Source organism: Geospiza fortis, unplaced genomic scaffold, assembly GCF_000277835.1.
Source record: "Geospiza fortis unplaced genomic scaffold, GeoFor_1.0 scaffold35, whole genome shotgun sequence".
Lineage (NCBI taxonomy): Eukaryota > Metazoa > Chordata > Aves > Passeriformes > Thraupidae > Geospiza > Geospiza fortis.
In genome coordinates, this window is record NW_005054453.1 from 571,077 (window position 1) to 589,674 (window position 18,598).

The 18,598-nt window shown below is 38.8% G+C and overlaps 1 protein-coding gene across 1 annotated transcript in view; it reads right to left on the reverse strand.

Moving 5' to 3' along the window:
- MGAT4D (MGAT4 family member D) overlaps positions 1-12,010 on the reverse strand; it is a 22,112-nt gene extending 10,102 nt beyond the window's left edge. The window contains exons 1-6 of the mRNA XM_031062597.1: positions 11,863-12,010; positions 9,773-9,913; positions 8,001-8,134; positions 5,851-5,897; positions 4,004-4,117; positions 2,644-2,719 (exon numbers count right to left, since the gene is read on the reverse strand). Coding sequence (XP_030918457.1) covers positions 2,644-2,719; positions 4,004-4,117; positions 5,851-5,897; positions 8,001-8,134; positions 9,773-9,913; positions 11,863-12,010 — 660 coding nt within the window. The remainder of the gene's footprint in view (positions 1-2,643; positions 2,720-4,003; positions 4,118-5,850; positions 5,898-8,000; positions 8,135-9,772; positions 9,914-11,862) is intronic.
- Positions 12,011-18,598: the final 6,588 nt, after the last annotated feature.

Below are 18,598 nucleotides of genomic sequence, written 5' to 3' on the forward strand. Positions count from 1 at the left end.
AGGAGGCTGGAGGCAATGACACAAAGGAAATAGATGTATTCCAGAAATAATTAAGGAGCAAGTAATTCATGGTTTGAATTCAGTATGAGTGTGAAAACACAGGAAGGGAAGGCAAAGTCTTCAGGAAAATATTGCTGGGGTGTAGTATAATCATATAGTAATTTATTCTAGCTGCTGTACTTCACTGGCCCTGCTGCATGTGCAGGAACTGGCTTCAGGAAGCTAAACAGCTAGAAAATTAATGCTTTGAGGAAAAAAGCCCCAGCCAAACAAAACACAATTTCCTGCTGGTTTTGGGTCTTCAACTGATGCAGCAGGGTCATCATCAAGAGCTTGAGAGATCAGGCCCAGAGGTTTTAGCTGAATTTCTGCATTGCTCCAAGTGTAGGGCTGGCTGACAAGAAATGTGTTGGCAGCAGTGAACTGGAATAAGTAGAATGAAGTTAGAAAATTGAGATTAAGAGATCTGTTTTGACCCTGTCAGCTTTTGCTGACGGTAAGATAAAAAATGTATAGATAGAGACAAACTGATCAAGATGAATGCTTCTTAACAGATTCTGAGATCTGAGGATTAAGCTGAGGTGACAGTTAGGCAGAAGAGAACAACAACAACAACAACAAACCCCAAGCATCAATTCACAAGAAATAAAATTAAATGAGCTTAAAGCATTAGCCAGGAGCAAGATGTAAAGGGAGAAGAGCAAAGAATCAAAGAAGGTTTTAGAGAATCCTTAAAGAGAAATTGAGGGGCACCAAAAAAGGATAAAAAACAGACTGGAGTATCTGAAAAACCTAGGGAGGCCACCATATGGAGAAACACCTTAGAAAAGTATGCAAACCCAGGGAAGATTAAAAGCACAGAGGCTGTGATGTAAAGTGACTGTGACTGTGGTTATGAACAGAAAGTAATTTTGAAGTCTGGGATGGTCTTTGCTGAAGCTGACAGTGATTATTAGAGGATGTAGTTTGATATCCCATGTAGCACAAGGCATTAAAGTTATTTATTTAACCCTGTAATTTGTGTTCAACTAAAGCACACCTTGGAGAACCTCTCTCATTGCTTAGAGATTCCAGTATTCATTTTTTTCAGTATGTTATACAACATTTTATTATCCTGCATGTTTAATACTTTGCACCCAAATACAAATTTGGGTTTTTTTCTGCCTTCAGCTTACAGCCACTTGTTTTCTCATATGCTCTTATCTAACAAAGGAGGTTGTGCAGCTGCACACAGCTGGATCAGGAAATTGAAGATATGAACTGCCTAATCCACCTGCCCCATTGCCATGGGAAGGCCAGCAAAATGCATAATCACAGCTAACTTCCCTTCACTCATCAGCACCTTTGAATGAAAAAATATACATCCACTGCAGCAAGACTATAAAAATTTCCTACATGATAGGTACCAAATGGGTTTCCTTTCACTTTTCTCATGGAGGTTGTCTGTCTAAGAGAAGTAAAAATGAAGTAGTAACAAAGAAGTGGAAGAATACCATCCAGGCTTTGTCCTTAATAACACAGTTGTTATATAATGTCTCAGATAAGAAAACACATGTTCTCAATTCCTTTGGAAATACAAATATACATAAGTAAGTCACTGTGGTGCAAATATGAATCCTTGGAGAACTTGGTAACAGGAAGGGACATCAAGCGTCTGGCAGCATCTTAATGTTTCACTTCACTGGGTTTCCTACACCTCGATGCTCTAGTGCACTCAGTAAACTTGGATAATGTTCTTAAAAATACACAAAAGCCACAGGAAAATACTTCATTTTCCATGAAACCATAATTGTTCAAAACACAACATTTTTGTTTGCCCACCTGCATCCTGAGCACCTGTGCCACATTTGAGAACAGGGCATGGGGACTCTGAAGTAGCCCAGCTCAAATGTGATTTTGTTGAATCCTGAGAAAAACTGTAGGAGATGCCAGGTCCTGCAGTCTTCTGCTTCCAGGAAACCTGTGATGTCCTTATGGAATACCAGCTCTGAGACAAAATGCTCTTCTGAGCTTTTTTAAAAACTGATGAAATTATTAGACAGGTAAAATTTTATAGACCTCTTCCATGATTAAGCAGCTCTTATAAATTTTGGAATCTGTGGTGGTGATTAAGATCTTTATGGAGTGCAAATTAGCACAAATCTTGAATGATGGTTAAAGCTAAGCTTAAATGCATGGGGATCTTCCTAAAGGCTAACACAAGATTTTCTGCAGAATTAAGGACCTGTGCCAGCTTGTAGTTGACCTTATCTCAAGTATCACTCTACTGGAGTGTGTCCCTGTCTGAAATACTTCACTTCATTGTCATCTGGGCTATAACCTGAACCTGTCACTACTCTTTTTCCTGGCAGCAGTAAGTAAAAAGATACTAAAGTCTGACTTTCTTAACCTAATCAAATGAGGGTCTCATGCTTCAGTTACCTTGCTCTTCAACCCCACAAATGACAGGAAGGTAGAGATGGTTTTAATCAAACAGTACCTGGCTGCAAGATGTAGATAAATACAGAAATATGTGGATGCTTGTCAGGAGCATAGGCAATGAGATAAGATTGCTGGTTTTATTGAGGCCTTTGAAATGAAAATTGCCAAAACTAATCATCAGTACAGAGGCATTGCTGCTACTTAATGATAATATGGACATACCTGTAAATAAAATGTTCCCTTAGGTTGAGCATACAGCATTAAAAAGCTATAATCCAAATTCTGTTTAGTTCTCCACCTAAACATAAGCAAATTCTGGTAAGCTTTTTGAGGGTGTTGCAAGAGTTATTTCTATAATAAGAGAACGTCTAATGCTCTGCATTTTTTATGTCTACAGTAAAATTTTAAGGTTGTATATTCCAACCCATTGTTAAGTGCAAAAGCATTCACCTACGATCAATGTAAACATTTGCAAATAATTTTATTTTCCTGTAAAAGTTAACATTAAATAAACAAAAAAATTGATCTCTGTCAATGGAGCTGGAAAAAAATGTCTAACAAGTTATTAATATCAAATGACTTATAATATTCTACTAATCATTTTATGAAGAGTAGAAATAAAGACACGTGGATTATTTATAGATGAAAAAGTAAATGGTTTTACATATGAACAGCACAAGAGAAGGTTGATAACCATAATTTTCAGATTTAAATATAAACACATATTTTGTACAGTCTCTCATTTTACCAGAGGACAACAGTGATGTTGGATAACCCACACTGAAAGACTACAGAGTAATTTATTGGTAATTAATGAACATAAAAGTATACCTGATCCAAATCTGATCATATCTAAAACTAAATTATAAGTATGTAAACTTGCTTATGGTCTATGGTATGAACACATAAGATTTATCTATAAAGCCAAAATACATACAGACATATTTGTAAATATACTAGCTGATTTCCTCCAGCCTAAACTCTTAGGACTGCAACTCTCTTGCTGCATTGTTGCAGTGGCTTCTGATAAATTAGTTATTGCTGATGAAGAAAATAAATTTCCTCCAATAAATATATATATTTTTAAGGCTATAATCTCTGTCTGACTGAATTTGGGGCATGGGAGTGAATGAAATCACCATTAAGGGTGTAGTAACAGTAGACAAGAGCCCAATGACCACCGTAAGTTAGGCCATTAATTAAAGCCCAGTAGCTGTCAGTGGTTAGCTAGAGGGCCACATGGGCTGTGTGTTCACAGAGACTCTCCCTCATCAGTTACATCAAAGATTTTTCTATTTTTTCCTCTATGACAGATCATACAGCCTATTACTTGTTGCCATTATCCATCTGGTTGAAAACCTCTTGGATGCCTAGAGTCAAGACCCAAAGGAGCTGCCTTGGCTCTCACCCTGAAGCTGATGTGCAGCGTAGCATTTCCCAAGATCCCCTTGTAAATTTTTCTTACCAGTACAAATGAGGTCCTTTAGCTCTGACATTATCAGCTCAAACAATGCTGACTTTTTCTGAATTTTCCATTTGACACTCTTAGCAGAAGTTCTTAGGTTTTACTCAGCAATCTCACCTTACGCGGTCCTCAGAATCTCCAAGCGTTTTCTCCAGGCTGGAAAGATCTGGGTAATAGGAAGCAGGAGGAGAAACAACCTCTAGGACTCCAGACTGCACTTCTCTGGGGAAGCTGGGAAGAGAATCCTAGTGAGACCCTGTTCCTCAAAAAGACTTGTGAGGGCAGCCACAGACAGCCGCTCCCCCAGGTTAGGTCTGCTCCTCCAGAAGTGGAAGTCACCACTCTGGCGAAGAAACTGGCAGCAAATTTGGAACCAAGAAGGGCTGGGTCTTGAACAACCATCAGAACAGACAGGCCAGGAACTCATGCAAGTCTCAGAAAACACTGGAGAGAAGTGTCTCTCAGAAATGCTGCCCCTCCTGCAGCTGCAGATGCTCACTAACAATGCAGAGACAGCTGCCAAAGTGCAGCAGTAATTCACACAATTCAAACCCACTGCCCAGAGCAGCACACAACTGTTTCCCCTTGCATGAGAGCTCCCCGTTTCCTTACCATTGCTCCAACTCTACTTTCTAAGCAAAATTATACTGTCCCACAGCAGGAGTGGAGAACAGGGAGTCCGGATCTAGTCTCTGCTCCAAGAATTAAATTTTCCATTTAAAGAGACATTGAAAAAATGTGTAGCTTACTTTGGGAGCCAAACCTGGAAGTCAAATTTCCCCTTTCCTCCAAAAAACCACAAAGCAACTAATCAAAAAATCTAAACAAAAACCACCAACCCAACAAATAACCCAACAAAAACAAACAATCAGGCCTCAGGTGCATTAATTGCATCATTTTAAAACCCCAAGACAAAACAGGTAGAGCAGTGGTTTCAAAACTGAGTTTCCCATTTCCTATGATTAGTAAACAAAAGATAACACTAAAAATTAAACACATCAGAGTACCAGCATTATGGGGAAAAATATCAGTCTGACTGTGTAACCCTGACAAAGCAAACACTCTGTGTAATTTTTTCAAAAGCCATAAAGCAGTAATTAAAATGATCCGAGTGTTTAAGTTGCTGTGGGTATTGTACCTTGGCAGTGCCAAGGAGGAAGGTACAATACCTACAGCAACTTAAACACTCACGTTCAAATTGCCTCTTCCCCTTGTCCCTTTGTCCTCCCAGCTGAGCTAAGCCCTCTGAGGGCAGGAAATGATGAATATTACTTTGCTAACAGCCTCAGTATGAGGAGTCTTCTGGGGGAAACCCACACACAAAACACAGTCTGGGAAACCCTTGGGTGAAGGAGGATGCGCAGAAACCCTGAAATGAGGAAGAAAATGGATCCCTCAGGGATCTTGTTCCAGGAAGATACGAGCAAGCAGAACTGCAGGGGGAACCAAGCTTCCATTTGGCATCGCCAGGGTTAATCTGGCAGGGAAAAGACTACCCATCTCATGTTGCCCATCATGTAGCAGCATTTAGGATTATAAATGTAATCCCAACGCTGTCCCAAGTGTATTGCCTTCCTGAAAAATAGTTAAAAAATAAGGAATTCTGTGATTCCATGACAGATGCCAGATCACACTGCAGGGCTGTGTAGTCAGTGCATACTCATACATGCAACCTCAGGTGCCTCAATTGCATCATTAATTTCATGGAGAAAAGACTTAGGCTCGAGTAAATATTTATCAGAGATTTAAGCGGAGACCTTGACTGATTAGTTAAAGCACATGTATCAAATAAGAAATGAAAAAGAAATCGATATCCATACTTCTGTTCTCAATTTCACAGTGGGTTGTGGCATACGTACTGAGAGTGCACCTTTGCCTCAGTTGCATTTCAGTGTTGAAATGTTCCAGTTCTTTCCATAAAAGCTCCAAATACATTCACACTGCTGGCTGAGTGTAGGACTTACCTGGCTTTAACACTTTCTGCAACACTCTTAACATACTCTGCATCCACCTAAGAAAAGAAGGGAGGCTTTCATTAGAAGTCACTCATTTTTGTATTAAACAACACTTTGTAGGGAATATGTATATGCAAACATGTAATTTTTTTTTCCTTCCAAACAAATGTGGTATGTTACAGCAGCATTTCTAGTGAGGAACAGTATGGGCTTTTCAAGCCAATGAAACTTTCACTACAGTTCACTTTTGTTTCCAGCTATCTCCAGCTGCCATTTCTGGCACTGTTTTTCACTGCTTTTGCAGAAGACCAGGCTCTTTTCTGGCTAAAATTCTGTTCTGCCATGCCAGTAAAGCACAGCCATAAAACCACCAGTAAAAAAAACTGGTTTGGGTTAATAATCCAAAAATCACAAAAGAGGCCCAAGGCTGATGAGAAAAATCACCTAAGCAAAATATTCTAAAGCCAGCAATACTCAAATTTTTTATTTAATTCTTTCCTAATAAAACACACTTACAGCTCTATGTTTGGAAATTTTGAGGACATTCATTACTGCTGTTTCATAAAAGTAGCAATGCTAGTGTGCCAAACATATCTGTTAACTACATTTAGAGTGAAAAGTTTTATTTCTAAAGCAACACAATAACTGTCTTATGAGTTCAGATCTTTTCTTTAAATAAACAAATTGTTTAATATATAATTGTTACCAATTATACATTAAACTTGTGGTAAGTAAAAAAAAAAAAAGTGAAATACAGAACTGTGGTAAGAAAAACAATACCCAGAATTTAAAACTCACTCTCAGTCAATAAGTTACTGAAGCTTAATCCATGATGTAAACATTCACCTTGATCTTTTAAAGCTTTGTGGGAAGAGGGAAGGTGTGGATTCATGACCAGTGAATACACCTGCCCTCCTCTCACAATAAAATGTTCTTATCACCTCTCAGATCAGCATGGTTATCTGCTCCAGTTTACTGCATGGCTGAAAAAATGGCAGCTGTGAGAACATGACTTGGGGTTGGGAGAAAAGGGAGAGTAGGTCTGGCAATGGCAGTTTAATCCTGAATGGGCTGATATGGACCATAATGCAACCACAGCTCCTGTTTGTTTGAAGTGTCACATTAGGACTCTCCACAGTGGGAAACTACTCAAAAGTCAACCCTTAAAAACTCACAGAATCCTCTGAAGCCCTATAATAAAAAGTTTACCTCAATGGCAGCCAGGCAAATTCATCACTGCCAGGGTATTGCAAAATGCACAGTAAGTCCAGCTCCTGAAAACAATGCTGAAGAGGAACTACAGCCAATAAAACTGGTCCTCTGTACTCATCCTTGTGATCCAAACAGAAAACTGGAAGCCATGGCCAAATTTAAAGTGAACTATACTCTGTTTGGCACTTTTACACCTGCAAAAGTGATGACTAAATAATAAAAAAATAGCAAACTGTAACTGTTAATGAATACATGCATTAATTCATTGCTGTCTATGGAAGGACATAGAAATATGAAGAATAAATAAGAAGTCTGAATAATTGCACAATCATGCATGCATGCTAGAAGCTATTAGTAGCTAATCCTTTCTGCAGCTTTTTTTTTTCTGATGTAATCAAGGCATTTTTGAGTGAGAAAAAAAAAATCATTTATCCTTAATATCTTACCTTGAGCACTGTTTACTTTCCCAAACATGCTCAAGGCTCTGAACAGTTTTCTTTTGCATGGGAAATGCCAAAACACACGCAGAAAGCTCCAATATGTCAAGATGCTTTGCAAGATACATGTTATCAAACCAGCAGATAAATAATTTGAACATTTGTTAGACTAAGTTTACTTTCTTCAGGTTCTAGGGCACTTTTCTGGGGAGGACTTACATTTCATTCTGGAAGCAGAAAACCTTACTTTCAGAGATAAATAATGAGTTCATATGGCTTTGCTGGAAAATCTGATCCAAGGACAGTGTTGGTAAATGCAATGAGATTTTTACCCTCAGATCACCTGCATAACAGGTTTTTTTCACATATGAACACTGAGGCACTAACTGCTCACCATCTCCAGCCCTGAGGAAATCCCTCCCAAAGGCTAACAGTGTTTTTCACTATTACATTTAGACAGAAATCTCCATATTTTCCATCAGCATCCTGCACCTTTCCATGCACACTCACCTCTGCTACAAAGATGATTAATACACAGTCCTTCTTTTGCTCTTCAGAGAGTTGGTACAGCAGGGAATGCAATGTATCAATCAGGTAACTCTGTTTGTCCCTTTTCACTGTAGGAATACCCATCACCAGGGACACTGCAAAGAGAGAATGCCTCAAGCCATGGAACTTAAAGGGAAACTGAAATCACATTTTAATTTTGATTTGATGCGGCCATGAAAGTGGTGACAGTTAATATTTCCTTAGCACTGTGACAGCATTTGCTCTACTGCCTGGAAGGGGAGACACCTCCAGCTATGGTTTGTTTAGAGACACCTGTGCCTGTGTTATGAACACCAGGTCTACACTTGAGAACTTGGAGATGCCACTCCTTCTGCACTGAGATTCAAATTGAGTACTGCACTGCTCTGGTGAGCAGGTTCCCACAGGAAGTGAACGCTGTGTATTTCAGAAAGGAATCCAATTCAAAAATCCTTCTGAGCAGTTTCATTGATATGCATCAATGGTTCTCACAGCACCAATAACAATAAAAGAACTAAGATGTTACTGTTATTAAAAACAAAGGAACTGAAATTGTCTCTGGCAAGGACTCCACTAGTAGCAAACCTATCATCAGACCATTAGCAGCATGTCTCTATTTCATTAGTGTGGGCAGTACTTAAATCAGCAGCCAAACATAGCTCAGTAAACCTGTGCAATCTTAGTCCTTGCAGATGCTTTCTGTTGACCAAAATGCCAGAAGGCTGGTGAGGAAGCAACAGTTTGAAATAGAACAGTACGTGCTGGTAGTGACTTGCTTCTTTCACTTCATGCCCATGTCAGCTCAAAAACCAAAGTGCCAATGTTTGGGGTTTGTTTCATTTTATACACTGAAGGTCAACCTGGACTTATTGAACTGCAGTCTTGCTATTGTGATTTTCCTGTACAAATAAAAGAAGGTTAAACACAGAGTATTCTTTTATTAGTGGCACTGATCTATGGGGACTCCAGTGAGAACTCCAACACTAGATCACACTCCTACAACTACACCTACTAATAAGTAGTCTGTAGAAAGTTATCCATTGTCATGAGCATGGCCCAGGGTTTGGGGTTTTTTTTAGTTAAATCAAAAACACTGCCAATGTTTCTTCATATAAAATCACCCTAGGGAAAAGTAAAAATTTCAACAAAATACAAAACTCAGCAAAATGGTTGACTTGCTTCTTCTTTGCTTGCTGTTTTTGCATGTTCCTTTTACCTGTCATGACAGTTAGGACAATGCATTTAAAATTTGTATTATGGTTCACTGGAATTCATTATGATTTCTGCAGGTGACAGCTGATTTCTTATGTGGATGAAAAAGCTACATTGAAGAAATATTAATATCCTTTAAATGATCACATCACCTTTCCCTTTGCTTCTCATATTGGCAAACTGAATGCATTGCAAATTGGGCTTGGCTTCCTCATCCATGCTCATTTTGTAGGGGGGAAATGTCAGCTACTGCATCTTAGCCATATGAATATATGATTAAAACAAAAAATAATCTTGTTTTTCGATTAAGATTATTTTTATTGCTATTTCCAAAGGTTTTCAGAATACTTTAAGATAAAGACCTGGAATAGGGGTGGGCATTTTAAAAGTACTTTTGCTATCGCCATTAAAATTCATTCAGCTTGGCAACATTAGAAAGTTAAGGGAGAAAATCCATTCCAAACTTTTGAGTATGCTTCATTGCTAGAGATGAATAAAAAACACAAACATACAGCAAATAGAAGCCAAACTTGATTTCCTACCTCCAGTTCTCTGCTGCCCAAAAATAACATTTGGGAAAATCGCATCTTCGTATTCTCGAAGGTGAGGGAGATAGTAGTAGATGTTTGTAAGATGGATGGGGAGTTTCCTGGGGAGGTTTAACTCTTTCCACTTTAATTCACCTCAAAGACACAACAAACACAGAGATCCACATAAAATAAAAAGCAAGCACAGAAGCCTATTTCTTCACCTGTTTTGCTCAGCTGAACACTGGCAGATTACCACGCACAAGGTTATTCAACCAGAACTATTCCTCAGAAAGGATTACATGCCATATATATTAGATTATATTAAATTGAGAATTTCCCAGAACTTCCCACTCGGGTGGTGATGCAGAGCTCCAAGTTGGACATCCTGGGCTGCCACCTGTATTTCCCTGTGCCTGCACACTTGCAGGACTGAGTCAGCTTAGAACACAGTAAGGAGTTATTTTAAAGGCAGCAGTAAAAAACTGTTTGCTTTGGGGTTTTTTTTTAACATGCTTGGCAAACAATTTTTAAATGATAATAAACACAGATTCTGATTAATAACCTTCTTAACTACTCAATAAATTTAAATGCTTTCCCCAAAAAGTAACACATGGTGGTTTCCACAGCTCAAGCAAAAGTTCTCAGTTTACAAAAAGTCCTATGGTAAAAAGAATGACCACATACAGGCCTTTAAAAACTATTCAAGAAACAAAAGGCTGTAGCAGTTAAGAGAAAAGTAGTGATTTTATTTTTCTTTACTACTTTAAAATAAAGATGAAAGCAACAGAACATTTATTGACTGGGATGGAAAGTTACTTTTCCCAAGGAATGCATCTAAAATAACTCCCAAAATTTACCACCCTTCAAAGTTACATACATGTATCACAAAAACCATCATCAGCTTCACTCACTCAGCCTAGATGAAGAAAGGCAGAGGCTTACTGAATGGGCAATATTTTAAGTTTTACAACTTCCAAAAGATGATCCCACTGAAAATTAGGTCTAAAAAGAGATTTCCTACCTTACAGAAAATACTTTAAAAAACCCTGAAACAACCATACATATCTGCCCAGAGATCTGTGTATGAGAGAGACCCAGAAGTCCTTCCACACAGTTAAGCCATTAAATATACTGGAATTTTGCTGCACAGAAACCACCTTCACAACTTTTCAAGGAATTTCCTTCTTTATCTGGAAGTGGTACCTATCAAATATTGGGCAAGGGAGTACAGTTCCATTGACTACAATAAACCTTTCAATTTTGGTTGTATAGTAAAACACGGCTGGAATGGGAAGCAGAAGGGTAAGTAAAAATAAAAGGAAAATTATTCAGCGACTTTAAGAAATTTCTGCCTTAAATCCTGTGAAGTGACAGATCTAATACTTTCTGAAATGTAGCTGGCTCCAACAAGAACCAAAAGCAGAGGGAAGGGGAACTTGCACTCTCCTTTCCTGCAATGGTGTGCATTAGGCAGTCACTCTTTGCCCACAGCACGTGGGGTTACTGGGGGCTGACAGCTCCTAAGGCCACCACCCTGCCAATGCTCAGCCCTTTGTTTATAAACTTCTGAACAGCCCCAGTGAATTACTATCAGATAAACAGACAAAAACTGGCAGGGGAGAACAGAAGAAACAACTCTGACTATACAAAGAAGAAATGCACCTTGTTCTTTCTTCCCCTGGTTAATTCCCATTTCAGTCTGACCATCAGCCTGCTGTGCTGCATGACAGTCAGCATGGTTAAATGGTGGTTTCAGACTCTTTCTGAAGCTGGGAGATGCTGTGAAATGCCTCAGCACAGAGATGCCTCCTCTAGCTCCCCTTCTCTCCCCAGGGAAGAAGCTCTGCCAGTCTCAACAGGGAGGAAGACAGATCGTGCACAACTACATAATTTATTTTAGGTTACAAAATCAAACTGTCAGTCTATGGCATGTAACTCCAGTGAGCAGATAGATGGAGATGTACAACAGCCTGTAAGGCGAGGTAACCAAAAAGCTCTATTAAACAATGGGAACAAGCCAGATCACTAAACTTTACATGTTGGTGTCCTAAAAAAACACCAACAAAACAACAAAACAAAAACCAAGAAAAACCCCTACACACCTGTGTGATTTTTTGTCATGTTCATTCTTCTTGCAACTATACTTTTGATTTCATCTAGGGCACTGCTCAGTTCATGTGATCTCTTTTTATTTTCCATGTCAGCATACAACAGTCTCTGCTGAAGTTCCAGCAACTGGTGTTCGTACATATCTAAGTCATTTCCTGCAATAAGAACATAATTTATTCTCTAAAAGGTGATTTATGATGGAATGAAGCTCAAAACCAGGAGATGGTCCAGACGATCACATCACCCAAGTGCATAAACAATAATAAAGTTTATTCAGGAGAAGAAGTAGTCTGGAAGACTATTAAGAAGGCAGAGTTTAGGGAGCACAGCTGGGTAAAGGTAAACTGAAGACAAAACCAAGAATTCAAAATCCATTATAAGGAAAAAGTCAGCGAAAGACTGTGAGTTGCAGGGGAAGGTGCTCCTTTCTTCACCAAACAACAAACCATGATGGCCCTTATAACACTGAAAAGTGTAATTGTGTAATGGCTTGAATTGTGTTTCAAACACTATTAAGAATAACACAGAGATATTAAAAGCATTCAGTCTATGAGCTACAGCCTTCATCTATGAGTATGTTAAGGACTGTTACTAAAGATGGTTAATATGAAGCAATACTTCAACAACATCACCCCTTTGCAACAGAGAGTAAAGAAGGTAGAAGAGGACTTCTGCCTCATTTTAAAACGTCCTATAGTGCTGCTGCTTTTACTGGTTTTGTTGGGGTTGAGTTTTGGCTTGGGTTTTTTCCTAGTTAAATGCTGTTATTTAGGTAACATATTATCCCATTCTGTTTGTGGGCTGGGCTAGATTTTATCTGTGGCAGCTCTCATTTTCCAGAACCCACCATTGTCTCTCTGGAAAAGTGAATTCCCGGGAATTCTCACCTGTAAAAGACACTACAGCAAAGTACAGAGGTAATGCAAATTTGTGAGAATTTGAAGAGGTGTTTCAAACTGGAATTAGTTTGCATTTTGGATAAACGGGGTTTTATTTGCATTAAACACAAGTCCTTAATTTAATCAAGAAATGTGTGATGTGATGTGTATTATCATTATTTACCTCATTAAAATTTTAAAGGATGTTTAATAAAATCCCATTAAATGAATGCTTCCTAAAATTTTTGACACTCTTAAAAATCTTTTGACTTGCAAGAAAGGCATTTGTATATATGAATATTTTATACAATGGAGCTATGAACATAAATTTAGCATTGCTGAAGGAAGGGGAAATCTGGATTATTTCAGCTGCATGCAACAAGACACTCCTTCTTGACTGAAGTAGGCTTCCCTAAGAAAATCAGAGAGTAAATTAAAAAAAAAAATGGAAGGTCAAAATAGATGAAGAGTCTATCTTTAAACAATATAAAATAGATAAAATAGATTAAAATAGATTTCAAATGAAAAAATCAGTCACAAGGCATCAAGCTGCAGAGCTAGAACCCCAAGCAAGCTAAACTTTTTGGCATACCTAAGGAAGATCCCTCTCATCAGCTACCATGGATGAATACACTTTCTTGTTTGTGCTTTTCTTGTGTAGCTGTGTGTCCAATGCCATAATCCAATCTTTAGGTTTTTTCCCTTTAGAATGTGTATGAATAAAATGAAAACAAAAGGCTTAAGCTGATTTAGGTGACTGACAGGTAATCACCACACCATTTTCACGGCAAGAAAGTGATTCCAGATGGAACATCAATACACATAAACCTGGTGGAGATTTACCTTGCATTTCCTAGGCAACTTCAGAAGTAGAAACTAAAGATACGGTAATGGACATGAGTTTTTCTTTAAACTCCAATTTAGGGAAGGAGTTAATAAATAAATTATTAATTAATTAATTGCAGATGAATTATAACATCATAGTCCCTCTCTTCACAGCTCTCTCAGCTATGCAGTGTCAGTGTGGCTCAAAATGACCAGAGTCACCCCATGGCTGACATTTTGGCAAGCACCAAGTCATGGCACCTGTATTTGCTTACCAAAGTGCCACAGGTGCCTCTTGGAAACAAAATGTCAACACTCAACTATGCTTGAGTGCAGCCCAAGAAGCTGGCATTTGTAATCGGCCTCATCTCTTTCTTCAGAAACAGAAGAGGGAAAGTACATTTCTAAGTCTTTCCGAATTGAACCCTCTCTTCAGTCAGCAGAACATGATTCTTAGTAATCACTTATCTCACTTGTTTTTGATGGCTCAGGAAGCAAGGGTTTGACACAAGGAACATAATATTCACTCACCTTTGGTGAAGAATTAACTTATTATAAAAATATATGGTTTGAAATAGAAGATTAAATGTTCAAGCCTGACAGAGTTCAAGGAGCTTTTGGACAACACTCTCCGGAGCATGGTGTGACTGTGTGCAAGGCCAGGAGCTGGACTCAATTATCCTTGTGTGTCCCTTCCATCTAAGCATATCCTGGGATTCTGCGTAAAGGCTTCTTCTCCCCTTGGTGAGCTGAATCTCTCTGATGGGCTTGGAGTGGTTCACTGAATTTCCCTTCCCAGAAAAGGCAATGGGACTAGGCTAGCCAGGAGCCATAGGAGCAGGAAAAGGCCCAGCCAGCTCCCAGCCACCGTGATGGACTCAAAAGCTTTTGCAGTGAATTTTCAGCTCTCCTGTAGCTTTCCTCTGACTGTGAACTACACATTGGCATTTATACCTATGGATACTGTAATTATAAGACAGCAACATTTAAAATGGTTTAAAATGCTCTCTTGTGTTATCTCCTAATAATACATTTTTTATATATATAAAACTTTCTGTGCTGCATATTGAAAGTGTTTAGAAACAATACCAATCTCTCAAGCAAATACTCATTCTGAAATCCACCTGATTATTTCTCTCAGCTCCATACATACATGCTTCCTGTATGATCACAAATGCTTCCAGTCCCATTAACGATTTCTGGCAATATCTAAGAGCTGTGGAACAACTCATCACTATCTCGTCGTAGCACTCAAACAGAAAAGAAAATAAAAGGAGAATTTGGAGTGGCAGAAAGGAGGGAAGAAAACACTTCAAAGTCTAGCAGTGAATCTTGCTCCTATTTCTTGACTACAAGCTAAATTGCTTATCATACCTAAAGACTGTTTCTTTTAGAAACTGAAATTTGGTTAATGGACTCCCTAAAAGAAAACTGTATAAGCACACTAACTGCAAAAGATCTTGTCACACTGAGTGCTTGGAACCACTGCTCCCTGTTCAGGTTAATGAGGCATGTTAAACCACCGAGGCATGCACTGCACTAATAACTGGCGGTTTATTATCTCTCCATAACTGATCTAATACCAGATACCCCTCTGAATCTTGTTTCATGCTTTGCATGCTCAGGTTTTGTGCTCTCTGAGTAAGGAAGGAAAAAAAAAATCCCCAAACAATGCCCCCATCTCAGGTCAGAACAGCGAGTTCTTAGGCAAACATTTAAATTCAACAATGAGCATTACCTCTAACTATTCTGCTTAGAGTCTTACAGCACAGTGTTATTTGTGTCTCCCAAAATGTTAGAGACATCTACTTGCCTTTGACAGTGCCCACATCAGGGGCTGCAAGGCACTTTGCATGAGCCCAGGGACATGAAAGAAAAGCCCCGTGCCAGCAGCGTGGAGCAGGGGAGATGGGGCTGCTCTATTCCCATACAGGGCAGACTGGGAAGAGGATCACAATGCCTTCAATACCAAAACACACTCCTTACACAGTTAGAGGCAGATCAAAGTTAACAAGTGGATTTTAAAAACTCACAATATTGCCTAATGAGCATGCACTCAGTCTTCAGTTTGGCACAGGATACTTTTACTGAACAATTTACTGTCTCTAACTGAAAATAAATAAGCAAACTTGTTTCAAAGAAAATACAACTTAAGCTCTACAATGTTCTCTTAAATGCTGGCAAACAATCCTCATTTTAGACTCAAGTCTCTCCTACATTAGAATGTAGTGAAAAGTGATCTTAAAACATTCAGTCAGAACATCACCATATAGGAAAGCAATATTATTAAAATAAGTGAAAAAATATAGAAATTGAATGGATATTGTATGGTGTTTGGCCATAATTGGTATACTTTGGTTTTAGGGTAGTACTCACTCACTTCAAGCAATTGCTATTGCTTTGTTCTGGTTGGTATTTTAAATATTTAAATATTTTACCTCTCTTCCTGAGGTAGCAACAACCACCAAATCATGCACACATTCAGTTAAATGCCTAGCCATCAACCAAGGTATTTCTAGCCAAAACTCTGCTCCTCCAGGCTCAGTGTACAACACTGGGAAAGCAGAAGGTCATATGGTTACACCTGTCTGAGGTTATGACAGGACACTGTACAGCAAACAGAGAGGTCTGGAATGCTCCCTTATGCCTTTCTCTACAAAACCCAACAATATCTGGCCTCCTTTTGTACCACAAGATTTATGGCTAAGTCCCTCTACTCTTTAGGCACAGTCCTGCCTGAAGTAACAGTGAGGAGCAGCACAATCTTTATTTAATAGATTGCACCTGTTGAAGCCAGTAAACCCACACAGCTTTTCTAAGCCTTGGATGTGAATTTTGATATAAAATTTTGGATCAGTAAATACTGAGCTTTAAGTGGCCTCTTTGAGGGCTGTTGTATGTTGGAGGGTTTTTTAAATGCCAAATGCAGAACTGCACAAAGAAACTGACGGACTGCAAAACTCTTTCCTTATCACCCTGTGCATTTCAGCCACATCCCAGGCGCACGCTGAGGCAGAACCTGGATGTGCAATAACCTCTGTTTGCTCTCCGTGCCACTGGAAGGAAATGTACACATGAGGGGAAGATGTGGCCCAGCAGTCAGCTGGGAACAGTGGTGGTTAAACACAGCCAAGCAGCCCCAGACAGGACAGCAGGATTGGCTCTGCACCTTGAGAAATCTGCACAAGCTGCATTGGCTGAAGGGAGAGCAGGGTAATTCAAGACTTCCCTATCAAATCTGTCAGTTTGCCACTATTTAATTGAACCTTTGAGCCAGTGGATGCCAGTTGGGACTGGACAGGAAACCTGCAAAGAACTCCATCTCAAACGACAGAATCCCCTGGGGACCTGCACTCGGCTGCACAGCTGAAACAAAGCAGAACACCGTAGGTCGAAGATTACTGGAAATACCCCCCACCACCCCCCCAAATTTGCGGAACAAATTCAAAATGCAGATTTTTAAAAAAAATTGATGATCCTTGCATACACTTCTGTGAATGTAATTGTATAATTGTATGAGCAGTTTCTCTCTTGTTCATCCCACCTCAAAGGAATAACTCAAGAATTTCAGGTTTCACGATGTTTGACACAATGTGTATATGCCTAGATCCTTGTGACATCATATTTCAGCATCAACTTCTCCTAATTTCCAGCCAAAGCTTGCTTTTAATTTTCTTGGACAAAGCATCCCACAAATTTAGGTGAAGAGGTCAGCAACATGTTACAAACCAATGCCAAGAGATTTAATCTTGTAACCCTTGAGAGCAACATGAAGAAATACTGCCAAAATAGGTGATCTGATTTATCTCGTTGCTGTGACTTACAAAAATTTCACTGTTATTCAGCAAAGACATCAAAACTTCTTTTTATCCATGAATACTGCTTCCTCTGAAGAAACTTTATGTAAGTCCACAATGAGTTTATAATATGGTTTTGCCTTCTGTTTTTCAAGTGGCAAAAACGTTACTGCCTCCTTACATTTACTTTATTGTTTTTATATAATGGTGATTTTTTTTAATGGATTAGTATTTACGTGGAAAACAACAACCAATACTGTGTGAGAAAAGCACTACATGTATTGTAAGTTGTGTACAATTTCTCAGAACTCCAAACCTATATGGAGAGTGTTTTTGTGAGAGCAGACAGTTTTGGTCAGGTGAATTTATGAGTGAATTGTAACTCCACAATTACTTTAATATCTTTTTCTTTTAATTTTTTTTTCTGGCCACAAAAATACCAGCATATTTAGTATGAAACCTTTGCTTATATTTATAAAGCAATGGAAAAGGTGACCAAAAAAACATCCTCCTAACCACAGTTAAAATATACACAGCATTATCCACAATAACTGAAGTCCAGCGACTGTGGTAGATTCTGATCTTTTATTTTTAAGTGAATGAGCAAGCAGCATCTTCCCTGCTATGCCACTGTGAGTTAAGTGTACTTGATTTTAGTCTCACATGTCCAACTCAACACTCAGGCTGCACATAACAGCCAGCAGCAGCACCAAAGAGCCACTTATTTACTGCTGTCTTGACAGTAAATACATTCCAGCTCAGATCTCTCAAGCTAGCTTTATTATAAGGTGTGTTTAAAGGTCACTTTAGCTTAAAGGTCGTTTATGGTGCTGATTTTTATTTGCACAGAATTTGGGACAGAGCCAATATCTGATTCAAACTTATAATACTCAAGGGCTGAAAGGCTCTGAGACTGCAGACAAACTGAAGAATATTTTACATATTTTTGTATTATAGAAGTACTTAAGACCACTAGTCTTGAGCTTGGGTGCCCTGTCCTCGTTTTACAAAGCTTATTTACTATCCCAAAATCACTGCTTTCCAAGAAACAATTAACTAGACAGAAACCAGAGGGAATACCACTGAATCCTGCTGCTTGGTGTGACAGACTGTAGTCAAAAAATCAAGAGCAGCCCAAACATTTCAATGGGCAGAGCAGAGAAGTTAACAAAAGTTAGGGGAGATTTAACAAATGTATGAAAGAAAATGAGTAGAAAACATTTGACCAA